We start from the raw sequence: 25871 nt of genomic DNA on the forward strand, positions 1-25871 counted from the left end.
TGTGCCCGTGACCAACGTTGTCAAAAGCGCCAACGACGTCCAGGAAAACCACCGCGCAATCTTTTTTCCTACTTTTGGCGTTAAAAGAAAAATACTTTTCCCTATAAAAGAAAGGGAATTGTATTTTTTTAAGCCTCTAAAACTTATCAAAATACTTCTTTTTTTTAAAATTACCTAAAACCTAACAATCCTCTGAGATGCCTGAAAAGAAGATGGCCTCGAGACCTTCTAGTGTAAAAATATGAATAGAGTGCTACCAATGGGTAGTTTCTCTACATACCTGTATCACTCCATTTTGATCTTACATCAAATTGATGTACAAGGTATGTATTGAACAAGATGTATTTTTATGTAAATACAGTTGTAAATAGCAATAAATGAAAAAAAAAAAATTACCTACGAAGAATGGTGTGTTGATACATGTTTGCTCCGCAGCAACTAAAGCATTTAAGGTGGCTATCATTGTTCCTTTTGTTGTGGAGCAGGTATCAAAAATTAATAATTCTGAAATTTGGTTCACTCAATTATATTAACATGAATTGATTAATATAACAAAAATAATTCATAAAAATTAATATGTCATATTGTTTTATATATAAAAATTGTATTTCATAAATATTAGTGCATGCAATAATTATTATATTGCTTCAAGATATACCCTTGTCCAATTCATTATTCTTTGCTACTTATTACTTATATTTTACATTTTGGCAAAAAATAAACTCAAAGAAAAAAAAACCCAAAACAGTTTTGAAATGAAATAAAGATCGTTATTGATCATTTTTACAGTAATATATGTATAGTTCTCTTGTGTTTATAACTAGGTGCCATTGTTTTTGTATATTTTACTATGTCAGTTATTAAATGGTTTATGAGTTAGAGCGAGACTGAAATAAAATATGGGTGGATTTCTGGATTTAATTCTATATCCATCGTAGTTATCCTTCTGTAATATGAATAATTGTTTGCTATCCAAAAAAAAAAAGTACGAGCAATTTTTTATTTGATATGGTCATTATTATTTTTAAGTTAACAATTGCTGCTCTTTTTTTATTTATGTGCACTTTTCTTATGAGCTTATTTCAAAATAAAATTTTAAATTATGGTAAAATTTCAACTTTTACTTACTTATTTCTATCCTCTCTGGTAGTAAGAGAGAATTCATTTTTCCTATGGTACTCCGAAGTATAGCTAATTGTTGTAGTCCATGGATTTTCACTAGTTCACAGTTTTCACCTGTATGGAGATCTAATAGAGCTGCGATAACTGGCTTTCTTCCAGTTTTATCAACACTACATCCATTACATTTTGATAATAGAACAACAAATAAGGCAGTGGATTTCACTAAAACAAGAAAGTATAAAAATCAACTGTTGTTAAAAGATAATCTTTACGACAAAAATAATCGTCTCGCAGAAATATCTTTTATAAATTAAAGATTATTAAAGGCTTAATCAAACGAACAGTGAGATAAAATAGATAATACAGAATTTACCAATTTTTACACAGACATGGCATTTGTAATTTTTAAATTTTTACAATTGTAACAGATTTGTTAGATCTTTTTCATTCCCTATAAATTATAAATTTATTTATAATAAATTAATTGATAAAATAGTATAGAAAAACCTAGAAATTCATGTAATGTGTCATAATTAAGGGGAAAAGGCAAAATATTATCACTTAAGCAATGATACCTGTTAACTCAAAAATGAATTTTATACCATTTTAAATAAATAAAGATTTATGTTTAATTTTAGAGGCATCTGAAAAGAATTCTCAAAGACAGAAAAAATTGTATTGGTATCTTATAAAACTATGGTTAAGACAATTATCTCAATAATGATTTAATGATTTTTTATTTTATTAATCTCTGGATTAATAAATGTCATGCCTTACACCTATGTCAGGATTATAGATTGTTTGGTACCTAATCAAACAAAATGAGTTTAAAAAACAACACATTAAATTATGTTTAAAAAACATGACATAGATTCACTTTCTCATCCTATAATCCTTATAATCATTTCTATTTTGTTTATGCATGTCCACAACTAATCAATTGTACAATACAATATTAATTTTAAATAAAATTACCTTAGAAAAATAAATTTATAAAAGTACAACGGATGTACGTACAAGATTGTAATCCATTCTTTTTAATATTTAGTTTTATTTAATTTCTTGGTTTAGCTTATTTATTTATTTAATCTAATAACTGTGAATTATTTTTACTTTTGAACCACTGATATGATTATGCATATACACATATTATTCTTTATCCATATAATGTATAAACGTTATCAAATTAACTCCAATTTATAGTTACTACCAAGGAGTATGATCTAAAATACCTCTTACAGTAATTTAATGAAATGTGAATAATAAGGAAATGAAAACAATTCCTGCAGTTTCATTCCGATTGGGTGAGCTGCTGTAATCTCATAATCAACTACTACAGCATGAAGATTTTCCTGCTAGATTTTCTTAGAAAATGTCTGTTCTATTCTAATTATTATTATTATTATTATTGTAGAACTAATTAATATTTTTTATCTTAATCTATAAGAGGGAACGCATGGTCATTATTAATAAAAATTTAATACATTAAATCATTTCCAAAAGTTTCAATTCTGTCTACTAGTCCTAAGACTGCCACAATTTGTTTTTTCTCTTCATGGCAGAAACTAATAAAATAAAAAAAATCGTAGCCTATCTCTAGATATTAATAACACTTTAAACTCCAACAGATATAAATCCTATAGACTAATATCAAATTTTTATATCAATATTCCAGAAACCTACTTGTCATACAGATTTAACTTAAAAATAAAAAAGATATAGCACTCTATTAAGAATTAACAGTCAAGAAAACTTCAGATGAAAAATAAGACTTTATTGCTTAAGACAAATGTACCCAGAAATATTTGTAACCAATTTATCAACAACAGTTTGTATCATATACTTCTACATTATGTAGAATTTAATAAATATAGAAAAAATTATCTGAGACAGTACATAACATGCACTTGAGAGACAATTCTCAATATCGACATTATAAATAACTAAAGAACATATATCATCATATATGCCTATATTTATCTTAATCTTAGAAAAGGAATTAGTTCGTTTTTGTTTTGTTTATCATTATTATTTTTGTGTTGTTCATTAATTGTGTAATATTGTTCCTTTAATATATTACTATATCTGCCAGGCTCTTAAAGTATTGAATGATATTTATTGATTATTTGCTGTAATAAAGTTATTATCTATCTATTTATCTAACAAATAAAAATGAGGACATCTTTGCCATATAGATATCTCTTAACAAAATTATAATAGAGCACTAAGTAATTTTTAATATACAATAAGCCTTCTACAATTAATTAATAACATTATAACATACATATCTGACCCAAATTCATATCAAATTCGATCTCAATTGAAAACCTTGATACTGGAACACAACCTTGAAATTTTGTTGATACTAAAAGAACAAAATGGATTAAGAAAGGTAGGCCCATATAATTGGTGAATGGCTTCTCAAAAGCTTCAAATTATATAACCATTGTCTCTTAAGTTGTAGACAGATTTTTATTTAAAAATAAAGAATAAAAATCAGAACACTGCAAAATAAATAACAGTAAAGATAATATTGTTTTCGGATTAATTTTTTTTTTGTATTACATTTTATTTTATTCATTTAAAAAATTACATCCAATATGGATGTAGATCATGTAAACCAGATGACAACATCTATCGGTTGGTGCTAAAATAACACATAAAAATGATAGACATAAGTGAAATGTAAATATTACAATTTTGACTATTAAGGCGTTGTGGAGGCTATACAATTTTACCAAGTACAATATAAATTGATCTCAAGTGGTACAATTAATTATTTAATTAACAATTACTAAAATGAAAATAAAGTAAAAAATAAAAATAAAATAATAATTATTAAAAAAATTAAATAATAAAAATAACTGAAAAGATTTAGAAGTGAATAATAAAGCTGCCAATTTAAATTAGCGAATTAATATAATAATGAGAATAAAACAAGATGATACAGAATATGAAAAAAATAAGGATCCAATAATATTTAAATAAATAATATCTATTACTAAGCACACACATACATCACTAATTTTAATTGTAATATAATAAATAAATTATGTGGAGTTAAGAAAAAATACAGGTAGATATGGTCATTTGGTAATTCAAAATAAATTATTGGGGATCGTGGAAGTAAGATAGTACCCAGTTAAATATTTCTTTTTTAGTTTTTTGTTGTTAATTTATTTATTAGTTCTTCTGGTAAGTGATTGAACAAATATGGTACGATATAGTTTAACGTAGGTTTACCAAATTTATTGTTATGGGGTGGTTCGATAAATTTAATTTTTTTCTATAATTTTTTACATATATTATTTCTTTTCTACATAAATTTAAAGATAATTCTATAAAAATAAAATAGCTTAAGTGGTAAAGTGCCAATGATTTTAAGATTTTCTGTTTTGTTATTGTTCAATTTTGTAGATTTGCAGGTTTGGATAAATGACTATCAGCTATAATTAATTAAGTGTTAAAATTTAGAAATTGCTTGGTTTGCAACTTAGACATTAAATTAGTTGGACTTCTCTACTATATTACATACAATTTTATAAATTGGATTTTGGTCGATTTCAAATCAATTCATCATTTTTAATCCACAAAAAATTAGGAAAAGAAAAAACTGTCTAAATGGTAATGTGAATGTATTATGGTATTATTGCTGGAAAGGTTGATAAATATTCTTATAACATAATTAATTAAATATTTATTTTACCTCAATAAAATACAACTCAAACTTGATAAAATTATTTTGCTTATTAAGATGACTATAAAAAAATTATCCAATTAATAAAATTGAATAAATGAGGTGTTAGGTTGTAAAACATGGTAACTGAATTTTTTTATGAATTGAGGTTTTTAGCATCACCAGATTTTCTAAGACTGAATCTCTAAATTTAAAAAATTTTTCAGATTTTTTTTAAAAGAGTAATGTTGATTAAGTTAAGGTAAAGAGACCTCTGGACAAATGTAAACAATCAATAAATATTTTAACATTGGAAGTTTACATTTTGTTTATAAACATGTTTTATAACCAAACCAACTTTTTTTTAAGGGGGTGCAGTTTCATAAGATGTTATAAGAGATACTAGGAAAGAAATGGACCGGAATAATGTCCTTATATATATATATTAATTTCTACTGTAGCATCTCTTTCATCTTAAATAACAACGATGCAAACTTATATAACAACATAATGTAGTAATAGTACTAGGGATGGACAGAAATAAATGGTTTATTTGTTTTTTGACATCTGAAACAAACTACTCAATTAGAATGAGGCAATAAGTTAATTTAAAAGTGACCATCTGATTTACAATGATTCAACAAAAAGGAATAACTTGATAATAATTAATCCATACTCTAGGCCTCCATAACTATATGGGTTACCACTTAATCTTCTTGATTTTAACTTATAATTTTTTGATTGCCAAGTGTTAAATAGCACGCTTATAGTCAAAAGTCATAAATAAAGTAACAGATTATTTTATTAGATAAGATTTTAATCTTATTTACTGGTATATAGAGATTTAAATTTTAGATGCCTCTAGGTCCAAGAGTTTTGTGCCTTCATATTATCAGAAGGAGGGGAGAGTGTCCATCCAAAATTGAATGTGATCAGCTACATTTGATTATAAAAAAATATTTTATTCTACATTACTTGGTCAGTCCATCCAAATATATTTCAATACTGTTGTAGGATAGTGGGATAATTATATACCATTATATTATCTAGTAGTAATACCAATATTATACCATATATTAATACTATCCAATAATATTATTAATATTATATCATCCAATAATATACCATATATTCATAATATTGAGTTGTTTTCTGTTATAGAATAACAAAAAAATATTGTCAATTGTAATAAATGAGCTAAAATATATTCAAAGTCACAAAAATCAATTGTTCCTTCAGGTAAAGTATGTGAAACAATTTTTTTTTTTATTGAGGTCAAAATGGTCAGTGGTGCTGTCTGAAAAAAACAACACAAATAAACAAAAACTTACGTATCTGTGCCAACGTTTCAACCTGAATTTCAGGCCTACATCAGGGCTAAAAAACAACAGAAAGATAACCATAATTCAAAGAAACACATAAAATAAAAAACTAACAAACTTGGAAATATACATAACAATAAATTAAGTAGATAGTATATAGTTGATTAATAACAATCAAAGATAAAATATAATATTATAGAGGTAATAATTATACAAACTAAATGGTTAAAAGATTAAAAAACATAAAATCTTCAAGAAATAAAAATATACTCATAATGAAAGGTGCAGAAGAAAATGTAAAAGATGAGTAATGGAATTAAACAAAAAAGATATGTAAGTAATGTCTAAATTAATGAAAAAAACAATTTAAATCAACATAATGAAATGAATGAAAGATTTTTTTTTTCATCCTCTCCCCTAACCACCTCAAATTGTTTCAGCAGTGTACCAATATTTTGGATAATAGACAAATATATTTTTTTCTTAACAGGCCAGGTAAAAAAAATTTTTATTCATGTTTCTGACAGTTCCTATTTAATGAGGAACCTTAAAGTGCATCATACTTGCTTTTTCTTCAAATATATTTGTATGTATATCATATACTTTACATAAAGTGACTTCAGAAATTCAAGTCCGACCATATTTAATTCACATAAAAATTCATACTTAATGGTTGAAACTGACTTGATTTTTTTCTAAAAACAGTTTGTTGGCCGGCTATACTACAAACATGTTTTATGAATTTTACTGGAAGATAATTGATTGACCGTGTGTATAGATGAATGGAATATGGTCCGGGTGCGGTCAAAAAAACTCAAATAGTAAATAATTATACTATTATTATTGAGCCAACATTTCGCCCCACGTTACAGGGCTTCGTCAGGGGTAAAAAAGATACAAACACTTGATATAGTACAAAGAAGAAAAAAAAAGAAAAAACATAAGTGGAAAATAACAGGGGTATACAATGAAAAGTAAAATATAATAAGAAAAATTAAAGGTTGTAAATAGTAAATGAAAAGGGTAATAGTAACAAATAGATAAGAGATAAAATAAGAGAAGAAATATTAAAGAAAGTAAAAATTAAGAGATGAAAACAGAAAAGAATAAAATCACATCATTTGATCACACCAAATGATCAAAAAATCACATCATTTGATTTTATTCTTTTCTTTTTTCATCTCTTAATTTTTACTTTCTTTAATATTTCTTCTCTTATTTTATCTCTTATCTATTTGTTACTATTACCCTTTTCATTTACTATTTACAACCTTTAATTTTTCTTATTATATTTTACTTTTCATTGTATACCCCTGTTATTTTCCACTTATGTTTTTTCTTTTTTTTTTCTTCTTTGTACTATGTCAAGTGTTTGTATCTTTTTTAGCCCTGACGAAGCCCTGCAACATGGGGCGAAACGTTGGCTCAATAATAATAGTATAATTATTTACTATTTGAGCTTTTTTGACCGCACCCTGACCATATTCCATTCATTTATGAATTTTAATACGATCATTAATCTTATGTTTTATTTCTGCAGCCTAAAACAAATCTAATGATATATTATATAAATAAATGTGGAGCAAAGATGGTATACCATAAAATAAACATTTAGAAAATGATGTAAAATATTTGTATCTTGGTTCCTAGAGAAGTTTGGTCAAGAGATCTTGGACACGTTTCTGATATTTTTCTTGACATATGTAAAATAAAAAAAGTTCCATTGAAATCGGTAATCCTTTGACAGTATAAAAACTTTGCATCTAGTGTTTGCTTAGCTAATATAAAGTAAGTGAAATGTGACTACTACACTTTTACTAAACAGGAGTGCTGCTCATTCTCCTGACCATAAAGTGCCCACTCAGCGCAAACAATTTTAAAGCAACAGAAATTTACAATTTTTTAGAAAAAAAAAAAAGAATAATAAGTCTTTCTTTTACCTATGGCTTAAATGCAGTAGTTTTAAGTACCTTTCATTAGATCTTTCATCATTGGTAGTAATTAACAATGGATAAATGTAAAATATGAAAGAATTTGATGATTACAAATTTTCCAATTTCCATGGTTGTTATGTGCATAATCAGATTTTATATTTAATTATCTATTTATGAAACATATTTTCATCCTGAATTATAAAGAAATATCTGTTCAAAGACACACAAGACTTATATAATGTCAAAGTAGGACTGTATGTAAGTGACAGTTGTGTCATGCATCCATCAGGAAAACATCTTTGATCCAACCAAGTTATATTATCATTGTAAATTATACAAAATTTTAATAAAATTTGAGAAAATACACTAAAAAAGATCATACATATTTGTAATGACAAAAGTAAAAAAGATCTTCTAGCGACACCTGCTGGTCTATACTGTAACTACGATAACCGCCAAAACCACTTTGAGTCGTCATAACGCAAATTACCAACTAACAGGAGAACTACTACACTCCTCAGGCAGACATCATATATTGAAATGTACATTTATTGTTAATACTTCGATTGTAAAAATTAATAACCATGTTATATAATGTAATATTCTTTAATATATTTTTTTAATTAATAAAGATTACAACAGAATCTTCTGATTCACTAAGAGCGAACGTCTTACACATAACATCTCTCGATCGCGTATAATAGCCCAGAGAGTTAAGGAAGCAGAAATTTCTTTTCCATAAAATCTATTTCAAGCCACCTTAACTTAGCATGCATAGTATAATAAAACCTCAGTTTGCCGGAATGGTTCTTCCCCATTCTCTGTGAGCCCCCCGGCAAGCATGCCCTCGTGTATAAACCGCCTTCAGTGGACCATGTATCCCCATCTTAAAATGCCATGCGGCAATACAAGATTAAATATACAAATGTATATATAATTAGATTAAGTAAAAATTGTATATATGTAATCTGCTATTAATAAAGATTTAGGTTGGAAAAAAAAAATTCATAAAATCCTCAGTGAAACAGCCTTCCCCGTTATATATACCTCCCCCCCTGGCCAACGGCTCCTGGGCCAACTGTGTAACCCCTACATGTATTTGTTATATATTGTAATTGTATAAATAGGTACTTACGTATTAACGCCATCGCAGCAAAAATTCTGCTAGTGCGCCAATAAAGAGCTATATTGTTGTTCGCCTAGAGCAACTTTGTTGTTTGCACACAGCAATCTTCTTGTTCGTACTCGCACGAAGTTATCTTTGGTTAAATATTGCCTTGTTGTTTGCTGATTTTTGATCATTTCTTATTGCTACGAAAATGTGTATTTGGGATTTGCCAAAAACAGAACAAGATGCAATTTTATTTCTTCAGGAACGGAATATTTTACCTAAAAAACGTACTGTAGCAATTCCAATGACATGAAACTATATTTTGAAACGTAACTTTGGAAATGTAATTTAAGACAGTGTGATCAGCAAGTGGGACTTAGAAAAGACACCTGGTTTACGTTGAACAGAATTCCATTTTGTTCAGCTTTAAGATTCATATACTGCTGGTGCGAGGAGCTGACATCGGTTAAATTTTGTGAAAAGCAGCTTGATCTATCGGATAAAACGGTTATAGACTGGAATAATTACATCGACATCAGTGATGCGACATCGACAACAAAACATTGATGTTTTAAAATATCAATGTCAAATATTTAAGTATTGATGCTTACAAAACAATGCCAAAAAGAAATCGATGTTTTTGAACATCCATTTTAGTAACATAATGTTCTTTCCAACAATGCCTTCTGATTATCCAGAACTACACGTAGCATGCGCATTATAAGGTTTGGGAGGGAAAAACACGTACTACCTATGTTCCGAACAGTCAGAAGTGGTTGTTGGAACAGACTTTTAATTTATCTTTATCCCGTTGTTAGCGCGAAGGTAGGAAGTACTTTCTCCTCCTACCACATTGTTGATAATAATCCGTTTATACAGTTAATTTTTTTATTTAGTTGCTTTTGCTTTTAAAAAAATGTAAAATTGATATAAAAACATCGGCTTCAATAAATTGATTTTGAAAACATCTCTGTTAATGGCGAATCCCTAGTACCAGCCAATCCAAATAACCCATCCACACGCCTGCGCATAAGCGAATTGTCATAGTTTGACAAATGTGTAGAGGTACCTTTAGGTTTTACTGTCATTCCGCCTGACCCTATAGAGTTCCCTTAATACAGATTTATAATAATAACCATAATTACATCTAAATAACCTTCTATAAGAAATTATAATTTGAGGTTATAAGTATTCTTAATAATTTCCCTCAGAAATTGAAATTTCGAATCCCATAAACAAGAAATGTACTATAATAAATAAATCTTAATGAATGAACCATTATTCATTGGTGGGTCTACAAAATTTCTTAATCAGCATCACCTTTAACCTTTTGATAGTCAGCAATAAAACTCCTATCATATGTTACATACTGGTCAGTAACTTGTTTTTACATCTCTTGTAGAAGCAGTACATCGAGGAGAAACAACCATGAATGGAACCCTACTCCTACTTACGATTGCACAAAAGTAAGAACTAATTATTAGTCTTTGACCGAATCAAGCCATCTGGTTATTTCATAAATAGTTTTATATTGGTAAAAAAAACCTTTTGAATTGCGATTTATTATTTTGTTTTATCACTACTTAGAGTAACAAACCTCTGTATTCACGCAGGAAATTGAAATATTTGTTGTTTGAATTTATGGGCAAAAATATCTATATACACAACTTTCACTTAAACATAGGTATATATGTATATATAGTTGAACGAAAAATTTATATTTAAGAAGATGGTCAGGGTTGCGGTCAAAAGAGAAACAAAAATAGTTCACAACTATTTATTTTCCGACATTTCGTCCCACTTTGCAGGGCTTCATCAGGGCTGTTCAAAGGTAAAGGTTGAACAGAAGCTGTTCAACCTGTTTAACCTTTACCTGAAAGAATCTGTTCAACCTTTACCTGACAGAATCTGTTCAACCTTTACCTTTGAATAGTCCTGCAAAGTGGGGCGAAACGTTGGAAAATAAATAGTTGTAAACTATTTTTGTTTCTCTTTTGACCGCAACCCTGACCATCTATCTGTATATATATATTTAGATATGTTCTCAACTTTTGTGTAGTCTTGTGGCCTCGAGTTGAAGTTACATATAACTATTTTTGTAATTTTCAAAAAATAAAAACTAATGACCAGGGAAGGAGAAAATTATGAACAAAATATTTATTTTCCTGTAGCTATAAAAATTCGTATTTCTCGAAGTGGGAATAACTAATATAAATTTTGTTTCTGTCAATAAACAATAATCCTACACCATTTTATTTCTACTTCATAAAATTCATTCATTACTTTTTAAATTTTTATTTGTTATAATCACAATAAATTTTTGAAAATCGAGCATAAACTTAATTATTGTACATAAATACATACAATACACACAATTAATACAAAAATGTAAGAGTTGATGAAAAGGTTTGCTATGAGCTGATGCCCTTCTGGAATTGCGGGAAAAAAATATTAACCACCTCTTCTTCAATGGTTACCTTCCTTAATTTATTTTCAAAAAACATTCTAAGATTATAAAAATGGCAAAATGTAAGTTATAATAGGAACAATGGAATCTAAATAAGGTTCTTGTTTATTCACCCCTCCCCCCCATCATTTTTAGAGATAACTATATGACGAATAATTGCGCTTATTGAATCTGACCTTTTTAACCTAAGAATCGACGTGTATCCATCTTGTCTCTTAAAAGGTGTTGTGATCTTGTAACCCGAGAAAATGTCAACTCAACAATGTTACTTTTCTAATTATAGCATGTTTTCAGTAAGAAATCATCTACCAAATATGTTCACCATCTACTTTTCTTTTTCTTCCTCGGGCCTCAAAAATCTAGGGGGGGGGGAGGCGTGAACTTGCTCCCCTCTGCCTCCGCCCACGATATGCATTGTTTTGGGTCCATAATATGATCCACGCCATGTAAAAAACTCAACCTTCCAAATAGGTCGCACTATCAAATGATGTGTAATACTTAATATATTATGGCGGTTCATTCTCAGCGTTACAGAATCTGCATAGAGGTAATTTCGTAAGCTTGATGTTGAACATGAGTTTGTTAAGTCTGCAGTGACCTTTGTAGATCCCTGTGATTTATCTCAGAGCATTCCTGTCCAACTAAAGCAGTTTTTTACTCAACCCCACAAGGTTTATCGAGAAACAGCTTAGTGTGTAGCTATATTTTATTTAGCCAATAAAGTTTAGATCTTAAGCCGTAAGCTGCCTTTACTTTACTTTTTGCTTAGCTAAGGATTATAGTAAACATGGGCTTCGGGATAACAGGAGTGATTTCAGAACCACCCCTAACTGTCGGCATTATCGTTACTACAGCGACCCCTATTTCCTCTTCAATTTAATCCTTTTCTTGTATAATTAGACTCTAATTACTTCTACCTCTATACATGTTCAAATATATTTCCTCCTGTATCTATATATCTGAAATAGTAGCCATTTCTGCTGCTAACTATATATTTTCTATGGTTCCACCCCTATTTATTTTGAGACCAATTTTCTTACTACCTTAATTTCAAATTAATTAAAAAATTGAAAGCAAAGTTCAAATTTTATTTTGGTCTAGAATTACTTTGAATAAAAATGTCTGTTTTGATATATATTTTTTTTTATTATTTGACTATTTATTTATTTGAAGAGAAAGTGTATATAAAGTTAATTAAAAAATAAACATTGATCTGTTTAGATTACTGACTTATTATATTGATTGTTTAAGAGTGGTTTATATTATTACTAACACAAATTTCAATGATCCTCTTTTACTCTCAACTTTTTTATTTTATTATTATATTTCCTCCTCACACAATGTTCATGTTCCTGAACATACCTTAATCATTGATGTCATAATTCATTGCTTTGTCTTTTTTGTAAGCTAATTGCCCATGTCTTATATCTTTAAAACAAAAATAAATATTAAATAAATTAAACTCAAATATATATTGTACTATTTTTATTTGAGCCAACGTTTCGCACCACGTTGTAGGGCTTCGTCAGGGCCGTTTTGAGGGAAGTCAAAGTCAGAGTTGATGATTGACCGTGTGTATTTTAAGGTAATAAATAGAATATGGCTAAGTATGCCCTGATGAAGCCCTGCAACGGGGGGGGGGGGGAGGAGGGAGGGGGCGAAACGTTAGCTCAAATAAAAATAATACAGGATTGCCTTTTTTTTTTTGTGTTATGATCTCTTCTTGTGAGATTGTGACATGTCGTACATCGACCAACCTATTTAAAAACATAATGACATACTTACAAAACATACACTTTTGCATACTTCTTTTTAAGAATTTTCAAACAAAAATAAATACATCAATTTTACTCTAATGTTTTTAGTTGTTCTTTTGTGCAATGATAACAACCTTAAATTGCACCATCTATTGATTTCTGGGTGTTTATAACTAATTTTAAAAAGTGGTGCAAAGTCTTATACTTGGACTTTCTTCGATATTTTAATGAAAATAATAAAATTAAGTTAAAATAATAATATATAGATATAAACACAATTGTAAAATAATGGCTTTATATTGTAATTATACCCTAAAGAACCTAAGGTATAAATTTCAGACCTTTCTTACTTCTGTGAATGTGTCAAAAACGCCTAGTATCAAAATTTGGTCCAAAATAGTTTTTCAGAGTTTTTTTTTCTAATACGATATATCGAACGATATATCTAAAAAGATATAACGAAAATGTATGCATGTATATTTTCGTTAATCGATATATAACTTTTACGAAAGAATAGTGAAAACTTTCAAATGAAATTTTTTCAAGTATTTGAAGAACAATTTAGATAAATATAAGAAAATGGTCAGAGTTGCGATTAAAAAAAGAACAAATACTTTATAACTATTTTAATGTCCGACGTTTCGACCCACTTTGCAGGGCTTCATCAGGGCTAAAAAGATACAAAAAAAAAACTAAGAATATTAGTACAATAAGGTAATTTAAGTTAGGATAAATATTATGTAATAATAAAGTGATAAGAAATTACATATAAATAAAAGGAAGGAAGATATAAAATAGTATCAGTATAGAACAAACTTGAATAAACAATGATAAGAGTAAAAAATAAGTGACAATGGTAGGAGTAAATTTTTTTTTAAAATTACATAAAATTAAAAAAGTACAGGAGACGTACATAAAACAAAAAACAATGCAAGAAAAAAAAAGAAAGCAGAGATTAAATAAACGTCTTGAAAGAATAAGTATAAATAAAAATAATAATAATGATAATAAATATTTTCATTTTTCGTCATATCTTTATGACTACTACGCGTATATAGCGACGTATTTGAAATAGAAATATAGCCGTTAAACGGCTGGTCATTATTATCATTTAATATGATTATTATTATTTTTATTCTTTCAAGACGTTTATTTAATCTCTACTTTCTTTTTTTTCCCTGTATTGTTTTTTGTTTTATGTCTTTTTACGTCTCCAGTACTTTTTAACTCTATATTTTACGTATTTAAAAAAAAAAATTTACTCTAAACATTGTCACTTATTTTTTTATTCTTATCATCGTTTATTTTATATTGATACTATTTTATGTCTTCCTTCCTTTTATTTATATGTAATTTCTTATCACTTCATTTTTACATAATATTTATCCTAACTTCAATTACCTTATTGTATCTTATTGTTGTAATAATCTCAGTTTTTTTGTATCTTTTTAGCCCTGATGAAGCCCTGCAAAGTGGGGCGAAACGTCGGACATTAAAATAGTTATGAACTATTTGTTCTTTTTTTGACCCTTACCATCTTCTTATATTTAAATTTTACGGTCAACTATATATACATATAAAACAATTTAGATAGTTTTATTCTACCTCAGCGTTTATTCCCGTTTGTTAACATAGCTTTGGTACAAACCCAGAATGACCTTCACTTATAACGGAATGATAAAGCTGTCAAGATAACTGCTATCAATCTTCATATTGACACAGTGTTCATGAGCTTGGGGTCACATGCGGGATTTCCCCCTTATATAATAACTTGTAACCTAGTAATGTATTAGTAATTATAAAGAAAAGTTTCATTTTCTGAACAAAAGTTTTCAGCGAGTGAACCATCTTCAAAAATATCCCAATTTTTGATGTGACATCCTGGGGTCATTAAGAACAGTATGCAACATAAAATAGGGCTCAAATCAAAATTTTTTGGCGTCCAAAATCCAATTTGTTACAGAGATGGAATAGAATTTAGCTGTCAACTATAGATGGAATGCCGAAAGTAGACAAATCCGACGGAATCACCAATCTGAATTCAGAAGGACAAATAGGTATATAAGAACATTCATCATTGAATGAGTCAGTAAAACAAATGAACTACAAAGAAATGTTAGAAGTTATAAAAAATGTTCTCAACCCAATTCAACATCCATTCAACTGTCATAAAAAAACAAAAATAAATAATGAAAGCCAGGTAAAAATTACCTTATTTTTTTCAAAGAAATAAAAAGTGTTATCTCTACATCAAAATTGGAGGAGGAATATTTGATTGGAATTCCAGTATTAGTAGGTACAAAATAAAGAGTTACGGACTATTTAAAATTTCAAAGAACATGTTTAATGATTTTATCATGAACTTTAAAAATAAATTATTAAATTAGTTTTTTTTCGGTTTGCTCTATAGCCTTTGTAGGTCTCCGGCCGCCCGAAACATGCTTCTGTGAGCCTGCCTATCTTGGGCTATTGCTTTCCAGTTTGCTACTGCAGCTCTTTCGCATGTTTGTAGACTCTGTCTTTTCATCTGATATCTGTCCTCTCACTTGGTCTTTTACCATCTATATACTAGCATTCATTGTTGTGTAGAGGCGTCCTGATGGATAGTTTCGAGCCACATGTCCTGCCCATCTTAACCGGATTGCCTTCATATCATGAGATATTGATTAACCAGTCTCTGCAAGTAGTTCACTCTTAGTTTTTCTTCTCCATGTGTTAAGGCTCTGATCCTTTGATCCTGTAATTGTGTGGATGACTTTTCGTTCAAATCGCTCGATTCTGCTTTCCAGGGTACCTGTTAAAGCCCCGGTCTCGCTGCCATATATCAGATCTGTTATTAATTATGAGTACTTATCAATAATTATTTTTAACCTTTTTAAAATCTAATAAGAAACCATACTTACTTGATAGTTGAAGCCTTACTACCACGACGAAGTCAGGAATTACTCTATGTTTGAATTTGAGGATCGTTTTTCTAACAGGAGAATATCAGATGATGGTATTGATATTTTTTCTTTGAGAAATTGGATACCATTCTATAATATTTATTTATATCTTCAAATAACTCTAGAATTAAAAATATCTATATATCAATTCAATCCATACCTGTTTCTAATACGCAAAGATTTGAGCAGGTATCTGTTTTCAGAAATACCCAGTATTCCATCTAAGGTCGGTTGATAAGTAACTTAAATGATATGATGTTGGTAATGAGAATTTGATTGATGCGCATAGTTAATACAGCATAATCCTTGATGACAATCGTTCCGACTTTTTCTTATAAACGTTGTATTATTTTTTTTTTTAATATTTATTTTCCTAATTTTACAATTAACATTCATTAATATTTGGTAGTAAATATTTAACATTATTATTTTATGACTCCACAAATCGGCTCCATAGCCAGGGCCCTGTTTCATAATGAAAGTTAATAGTATTAGTTCATAGTACAAGTGTAGAAATTAGTGTGGTAATAATACTAATGCTTATTTTTTTCATGATAGGGAGGACTATTTGGGATATTATAGGAGTTAAAAAATACTAAAGTACAAGTTACTATTGTACAAGTCTGTGTAATTGAATTAAGATAAATCTACAAGACTAATAATATTGGTTTGTACTTTATTATGAAAAAGGGCCCTGGTCTTCTCCAACAAAAAATGTCAGAAATCTTCGTTGCTTGCTGTATCTAATCCTCTTATATCTACACACCATTGCCTGTAACACACATTGACCATCGTAACCAAGGTCTTCCTGCTCTGGTAGAGTCTTCTTGGAATATGTGTCTGAACTCATTCACGTAAAGTAATCCACGCATATATTGACACACGGCGGGGAAGGATTGACTTTTTTTGTGTTATGATCTCTTGTTAGATTGTGACATATCGTACATCGACCAACCAACTCGCTGTAATTGTCCGTTTGAAAAGTCAGATAAGTAAGGCTATCTTGGAGGGCGGGAGTGGAGGGTTTGATGCCGTTTTTCAATTGACAACCAAAACCTTCCGGTTCACTTATACAGATGTCGTTTGTAACCAGTGAATCCATGTATGTAAAATTTGATACATCTTTATGTCTAGAAGGACTGGAGTGAACTTTAACCAATGTCCTCCTCTTCCACTCGATACTTAGTTTTTTCATGGCTCCATTTAAATCAAGCTGTAGTGTAGCCACTTCATGGACAGGGAAGCATCTGTGATAACTCACAAGGTGCGTCCCGCAGTATCCAGTTCATGACCATTGGGAGTAAAATTGTTATAGGTACACCCTGTAAATGTATTATATTTATATATACTGCAGCTTTGTTTCGATAGTGGAATATCTGATCAAGAAAGTGTTACTTTTATTCTTTATTTGACGTACTCCCTTACCGTAGTCTGGTGATAGTGACAACCTTACTAACTTTGGTGACTGTCTGTAGAAGGACAACCCCAAAACAGTAGAGAAATATACCGTCTACGGTACTATCTTTAGAATAAATCCTATTCAAAATAAAATCTAAACTTTTTGTTAGATTTGGCACTATCTATTCAAAGCAGCGTTTTGTAGAAATGCATGACTAGTGAGAATTGAGGTTTCTCTATAATCAAATTTGAAAACATATACATTATTTTATAACCGCATCATTAGTGAAATGTCATTTTTCCATTCTTATTTGTAATTAGTTTGAAAAATAACGATGCGGTTTTTTAGTTGTAATGTTTTTTTTTTCGTAACAATACATCGTCATATAAGGGAATTAGGGAATATCATTTTAAAAACTTGCATATGTTAATCACATTTTCTAATATGATATATTTATAAGTCAATTTTAAAAATAATAGAGTCGGTTTATCAGAAAACCATAATAAGTATTTATTATAAGAAACCACTCCTTTGAGAAAGCAAGAAGTGGGGAGGTAGGCTATATTAGGTTTTCTTATCTTTCGTAATGCTGACACGTCTTTGCTTTGTACCTGAGTGAAACACAAACTGTTACCAATGTCGTAAGTTATTTAAATTATATAAATATTTCTATATTATTTTTGATATTATAATATTGATAACCAGTTTTAATTTTGCCTATTGAAAACATAGCTTTAGATATTTATATTCTGTTTTGACAATATAAATAACGGTGACTGTTTACATTATATAATTGATATGAAGCAAAACTAAATTAAAATTGATTATGAATCGTTATTTTAATTTGACATTTTATACAATTTATTGTTTAGTTATTTAAGTTTGAAATGGTTTATTTATTTTTGACAGGTTAGGATATGAACTTAATGCTGTAGAGAGCTTGAATGCTACTGGTTATGATGCTATACTTCTGATTTCCCATAATGGGAGTTTGGATGAGACAATACCTCAACAACTCAGAGATGTTGTTAAGGAAGCTGCTACTGTAAGACTCATAAATATTATCTACTGGAATGTATTTTGTAAATTTGATACAATTGAATTTTTTTAATATAATTTATTCTTATAATGTCCTTATAATTTATCCTTATAGTGTCCTCCTTGTACAGTATGAACATTCCTATATTGTGTTTTGAATTTTAAATGTTTGGTTTTAAAAATATATCACTGCTTTACTTTAATATTGACAAATCTATCAAAATAATTTTTTTGATTTTATTTTTAAAACTGTTATCCTTTCTACCGTTCTTCTCAGAAGCCAAAAAGTGGTCTCGTATACTAAGGGAAGAACAGTACCTTAAGGCTTTTGAAAATTAATTATTACTCAAAATATTCTGGCTAAAAAAGGATTAGAAAGCTATACAACACCGAATTGAGGAAACTATTCGGTAAATATAATTTAGATTTAAGTATTATGGCGAATAAGGTGGGTATGTAAGGTTGTAGAGCTTAGTAACGAACAAATGACTAAAATGTTAACCAGGGAATGTCGGGATTTCAGATGGTAATCTAACGCATAGCAATATGAACAAGACTCTTAGCCCCTCTCATGAATCAGCTTGGCCATCATGCCTTCACCTTCTGTTATATAACTTTTATTGTTAAACAATGTATGGAGATTAGAAAATATTTGGATTGCGAATGATGTGTATCTAGAGTGTTTATTTGGTGTGGTTGACCATACATTTTACTTTAACAACTCGATATTAAATTGGGTAAAACAAAATGCTCTTCTTTGCTAAACTATAGTAAAGCAGTTAAGGATGATTGTTTCTAAAACAAAACTAACAAAATGAGTCAGAGAATTTCTCCCTATTTGTTTTCAGTTCCATTATTATTTAATAATAGATTTATTAGAATGAAACGTGTCGTGAATAGTAAGACATTGTTCTAATTGCAAATTATCTATTTTATTTTTATTTTTGATACTATTTTATATAAATAACCAAGTATTCTGAATTCAGAAGGCTACACTATGTTGAATTGAGTGAACTTTTTTTTAGGATCCCATGCCTAGTCATTTCTGACATACCGAAGGGGAGGGGGTAGGAATCATCTATTGGCTAACACCTTGGTGAAAGGTCAAGTTTTAATTTTGTGGGGCCAAGATAGAAATAAAAGTCAACATGCAGGTCAGATTCGAACTGGCGCTGTTGCAGATCCCAAGTTGCAAAGACCTACAACTCCCTGAGCTACTGACAGCTCAAATTGAGGAAACTACACCTGTTAAATATAATTAACGTTATAGCTTTGTGGCGAATAAGATGCGCATGTAAAGTTTTAGGGCTTAATAATAAACAGATCTATAAAATGTCTGTAAACATAAGAAAGGTAGTCCAAAACATAGGTAGGAGGATTCCAAGACTGATCGCTTAGATTTGGGTCTGAATAGGCATCACTAAACTGATTTATCTTGACAGCGGTTGGTGGTATTGCTGTCATTTTGAATTGAAGTAGTCTTATGATAGTACTAGAAACTGGAGTTGCTTCCTCTAATGGGGTTCCTATTTCAAACTGTCCTAAAGCTAGAATCACTGTCAGAAGGTAATTGCAGTCTACGTTACGGTACTGTATAAAGAATACGTCAAATACAAAACAAAACAAAAATTTATCTGATGTGCCAATAATAAAGCTAAGCAGTGGTATGTAAGGAATGACAAAAATATCCTCATAATTTGGCTGTCTAGTCTGAAACCAGTTCCACTCATTTGCTCGTCGGTGCAACCAAAATACAAATACTTTGTAACATAAACCTACTACAAGACATAGGTACCGACAAAGCCTAATTTGTCCAACATCTGTCTTTTGTCAACTTTCTAGAAAGAAGATTATAGATGATATAAATTCTTTGAAATGGTACCAAATAAAGATTATATTTGACTATTGTTCAAGTATTTTTATGAGGTACTCGACTTGTTTTTTTGTTGATTTCTGAGATTTTATATAATCTTATATATCTTCTAAGTAATAGAAATGTTATTGTTATCCAGGATGAGTTAAGAAATCATACGACTGAGAAATAACAAACACTATCCATCCTATCTTTATTTTCTGTTGAATTTTTTTTATGTTTATTTAATGTAAATCTATATTTAAATATTGTCTAGAGAGGAGAGAAATTCATGAATATAAATTAAGATAAGATACTGTAATAACAAGCATCTTATCTTAATTTTCTCTCACTTCTTTTGTCACATTCCGATATTGTAGACCTCAGATACTATGAATATATGTACATTAATCGCAAGAATATTGAAATATATAATTTATTACCATCTACACAATATAAATATTTTACTACTAAATATCATGTTTCTGTATTACAAGGAGGGTCTAATTCTTCTATTGAATAGTTTTAATTATTTATGATTTAAATGCGTAATTAACTTTTAACTGGATTATTATGGGTATTACATTAATTTTAGATGGATGTTGTAAGTAAATAAGAGGTTTAAATCCATTAAATAATTTTAAAAATTTTGAACACTAATATATTTTTTTGTATTATTTTAGTTTTTAATTCTAAAAATGGTCAAGGTCACAGTTTAGGAGAAGTTCAATGCTAACATGAGTGAAGAATTTGCTGTGGGATTATGTATATGTGGAATCCTAAATGCCTAAAATATTAATACATAGCTTATATAAGTTAGCGGAGATCATAATGTTGAAGTTTTATTGCAACCCATATCTGAATGGTGAAAATAAGTTAAATGTTTACAATTTTCATATATGGAGTGTGATTGAGAGATCAATAAATATATTATAGAAAGTGTAGGAAATTTATAAAAAGCCTTTGTTTGAGTGGAAGTTGTTCTGAATTTGAAATCCTAATTGTTAAGGTTTAATTCAATTTTTGGGACAACATTAAATCATTAAACACTCAGTGTTTAATATCTTTTAAACTCGTTCAACATTGTAAATATGTAGGGTAAAAACAGTAATCATAAATTAATAATCCACCTCAATTGAAAATATTATATTGATTTGATTGATATAATTCAAAGTGAATGTTGGTTTTTAAGTTTAATATAACAAATGTATATATGCATATAACATATTATGGATGATAGTAGTTTCAATAACTGCCGAAAAGACCCAGCAAACTGCCATTTGAGGGTCCTCTGTTCCATCTAACAGCCATGATGAAGATCCGCAATGTAGGTCGAAACGTATCCAAAAAATAAATAAATAGTTATTACTATTTTTTCTTACATCTTGACTGCAGCCCTGATAATAAAACAGAAACAAAAAACAAATTGGAAGGTCTTTGATTGACCATGTGTAACATATAAAAGGAAGATGGTCTGGATACGGTAAACAAAAAAACTCAAATAGTAAATAAATTATATAATGTGAGCCAACGTTTCACTCCACTTTGTAGGGCTTACTGAATGAACCTTGCAAAGTGGGGCGAAATATTGGCTCACATTAAACATTTTAATTATTATTTGAGTTTGTTTTTTGTTTTTTTTACCGTGCCCTATCCATCATCCTTTTATAAAAATAACAAATTTTATGTATATTGAAAATTTTTATGTTTAATATTAGGGCTAGTTATGTAATTACACTGATTTTTTTGTACACTTTGAATAATGCCGGAAATTTTCAAAATAATTAAAATTAAATATTTAATTTTTTTTATATGTATATATAAATCTCCCTGTCCGCTAATAACAGACTAGCCCCCATTTTTTCCAAATTATATAACTTTTATAAAATATAACACTTTAATTTAATTAATTTTTTTTAAAATACAGCACTCTTTAGTACATTAAATAAACATAAAATATTACATGGTGCTCATATATAAAATAAAATATTACTTGGTGATCAAGAGAAAATCATGATGAAGAGAAATTCATTTTATCAATTTCATGGAGATAAGATTTATCACTAAATATAATTCAATTACATTCATAACTATTTATATTTTTATCATGAAAAAAAAATTTAGGATCAAACAATTCTATTTTATCTTTATTTTGTAAATTTACATAAACCACACATTTAAGATTTTTTAAAAATAGCTAGACCATAAATATCATTGTAAATGTTTCATCTCTGCTTACAGCGAATCGTTTTTTTAAAGCAAATATTTGTTTTTAATTGTTAAAACCCATTTTCTAGATAGTTTTTTTTTCTAAATCAACACAAAAAAAAATTTCTTTTTTGAATTTACTTTTCTTCTTCTAAAGGGTTTAATCATTTATTTTTTTTAAAGTCTCACTTAAAGTTTTCTAAAAATTCATTAAATTATTAATTACAGTGGTTTCCACATGATTCTTCAACTTTATTTTTTTCTTTAGGTTTTCTTGTTTTCCCATATCCTTTTATTTCTCTTTTTTTATTTTAATTTCATTAACCCTTGAGACTTCTTAGTAGCTTAATTTTCTATCTCGTGTTTCTTTCCTTATAGCATGGAAGATTAAAGTATACATTTAAATGAACGAGTATTTTTTTCACTTATTATGTCAAGAGAAGTGAAGTATATCTGCAGATCTGGTGTTTGACATTTTCAGATATTGATGTTTTTGAGACTGAACTTTCATGCATTAAAAAATCAAAAAACAACTAATTTAATTTTTTTTTTCAACTTATTAAAAACAAATATTGACTGAAGTTCACTTGTAATTGTATCATGATAATTAAGTTCTTTAAAAAAGAAGTTCATATTAACTTACCGTTATACTTTTCATTCTTCACAAATTTAAAAACTGAACTATTTCCTCTATAAATGTTCATACTTTCTCTTTACTTCTTGTACTATCCAGTGAACTCTTAATGTCACTCGAGAGTTCGAAAGTTGGATATTTATTGTGCAGTTTCACCATTCAGTTATGACTTGTTATTAAACTTCAACATTATGAGCTCAACTTCATTTGATATCTCTCAGTTTAATATATATAAATGAACATTTCAATGTTTTATGATTTTACAGTTACACATATACATGATATCACTGCCATATTTTTTATCAAAGTAGCATTACTGTTCTATTAAAGTATGACCTTGGTCATTTTAAAAACTAAAATAATACAAAAAAAGTTATCAAACATTCAAATATCTAATAAAACTTAAATCAAGTTTAAATTGGTTCAAAACAGGGTGGGCATTTTGTCCACTATTTTTTAATTCCAGTGGACGAAATAGATAAAATGAACGTTATTAGTAGTGTAGGGTACTTGTACAGTAATGGGCAACTACAAAGGCTGTTGATTGCACATATGAGAAATACTGCACTGAGATGAGTAAATACTTCAGAAAGCGTTAAGTGGCTAAAGAATACTTGTCTTCACTGACGGTTCTCGTATACTTCAAATTCATAGTACCACTCACTAGAAAAGTCAGTTAGATTTATGTGCAAATACTTATAATAAATAAATAATTTTATAATGGAAGATTAATAGTTGACCGTCCTTAGCTGAGATGGTTATGTCTATCATTTTGAGATCTGCAGGCAGCGTCGGTTTGAATCCGGCCTTGGAGCATTGTTTGAAGATGTAATGTAAAAGTGATAAAATGGGATTATTTTATTGACATTAATGACCTGGGAAGAATAGCCTGCAAAAAGTTTTTTTAAATATTCAAGCGTGAGGTGTGAATTTATATTTAAGATGGTCCTTGAGGATGGCCGTATTGGCCAAGACGTTGGACTTTTAAAGAAATAATAAAGAGTTATTTGAGACTTAACTAAAAGTGATAAGACAGGGTGATTTGCCTGAAATTAATGGCTTAGGCAGAATAGCCTCCAAAAAGTTTTTATATTATTGGATGTGAGGTGTGAATTTATATTTAAGATGAGGATGGCTGAATTGGTGGAATGTTGGGCTTGTAAAGAAATAGTAAACAGTGTTTTGAGACTTAACTTGGATACATTTTATTTTATTTAAATAATGTTAAAAAAAGTTATTGACAGTATGTAAAATAAAGGAGAATAAATTTGAATTAATTTGAAAGAATGTAAAAATCATTCATTAAAGATGGTAGAAACTATGACATTATCAACTATGGTACAGTTTGAGACAATCCAAGATGAAAGGGAGCTGTTCCCACCACTCCAAATGGAAGCTTAAAAAGTAACTTACCTTATCGATAGCTTATGCTCATAGGTGTTCCCAAGCCACCACAGCTTGACGATAATGTGGTCTCAACCGTGTTCAAAGTGTTAATAAAGAAGAAAAATATGAAATAAAACCCTAATTTTTAATATTTATTGATTTTGTCCGGGATGGACAAAATTGGATGAAATTGTCAATGTTGGTCCAAACATATTGTTTATTCATAAAATACATCCAGAACATGCAATTAAAATGAAATTGCAGTTTATTACCTTTAGTAAATAATTAACTAATATTATCACAAAAATTGTAAAAAAAAAAATTTTCTTGTAAATCATTACCAAAATCACTGATTTTATAAATACCAATCTCACAAAGCTCCATTACTAGATTTGGATAATTTTTTCAGTTTGAGCATATCATAAATGTAAATATATTTTATAATATAGGCTAGAAACTCTAGCCTATATTATAAATATATATTAAAAATAGGTTAATCCAACTTATTTATGTTTATCATTGACCATCTTCTCGTAAATATATTTTATTTATTTTTTCTCAAATAATATTATTTATTTTTAGCTTGATGCACATCTGGAAGAGGAAATAAGTATTCTTAAGATAAATCTGCCAGCTAAGAGGCTAATTTACTCTCCAACTGGGCCTATTAATTCAGACTATCATGACGTGAGATTGTTCGGAGAAGCTGCTCGTAAGGGGATCATCAGGTTAGAAAATTTTGAATTAATGTTTCCTTTTGATATAACATTTACTTTATCCTAAATAATTTATTTAAATAATACAGTACGATTTTGATCTTCTGGCATTTGTAAATCTTAAACATAATCTGACAAGCTCTTGACTTTTAAGGTAAAAATGTTTTCTCTGGTCTTAGTGGAAAATGGAGGAGGTTGTTTTTCTGTCACATATTTGTTGATTACCTCTGAAAGAACTGTTACAGTGGTTATCATCTCATCTTTATATAGAAGAACCTTTTAAGGACAGAACTAATTTACATAA

General features: G+C 28.8%; 2 protein-coding genes across 5 annotated transcripts in view; one reads left to right on the forward strand and one right to left on the reverse strand.

Moving 5' to 3' along the window:
* The window catches only part of LOC106692919 (uncharacterized), a 20466-nt gene extending 11020 nt beyond the window's left edge, over positions 1 to 9446 (reverse strand). Inside the window, exons 1-3 of one of the 3 annotated variants that reach the window (XM_014439160.2) lie at positions 9190 to 9446; positions 1129 to 1344; positions 397 to 504 (exon numbers count right to left, since the gene is read on the reverse strand). In XM_014439160.2, the coding sequence (XP_014294646.1) occupies positions 397 to 504; positions 1129 to 1344; positions 9190 to 9202 (337 nt within the window). In that variant the 5' untranslated portion in view covers positions 9203 to 9446. Of the gene's footprint in view, positions 1 to 396; positions 505 to 1128; positions 1345 to 3406; positions 3631 to 6129; positions 6173 to 9189 lie in introns of those variants that run through there. The other 2 variants (XM_067046793.1, XM_014439158.2) reach the window with 2 other exon arrangements.
* Positions 9447 to 10507: 1061 nt separating this feature from the next.
* The window catches only part of LOC106692936 (putative aminopeptidase W07G4.4), a 31711-nt gene continuing 16347 nt past the window's right edge, over positions 10508 to 25871 (forward strand). The window contains exons 1-3 of one of the 2 annotated variants that reach the window (XM_014439200.2): positions 10508 to 10631; positions 18643 to 18778; positions 25434 to 25579. In XM_014439200.2, the coding sequence (XP_014294686.1) occupies positions 10594 to 10631; positions 18643 to 18778; positions 25434 to 25579 (320 nt within the window). In that variant the 5' untranslated portion in view covers positions 10508 to 10593. Of the gene's footprint in view, positions 10632 to 18234; positions 18375 to 18642; positions 18779 to 25433; positions 25580 to 25871 lie in introns of those variants that run through there. The other variant, XM_014439201.2, reaches the window with a different exon arrangement.

The sequence above is a fragment of the Halyomorpha halys genome, unplaced genomic scaffold (genome assembly GCF_000696795.3).
Source record: "Halyomorpha halys isolate HHAL.00 unplaced genomic scaffold, Hhal_1.1 Scaffold78.1, whole genome shotgun sequence".
NCBI lineage: Eukaryota > Metazoa > Arthropoda > Insecta > Hemiptera > Pentatomidae > Halyomorpha > Halyomorpha halys.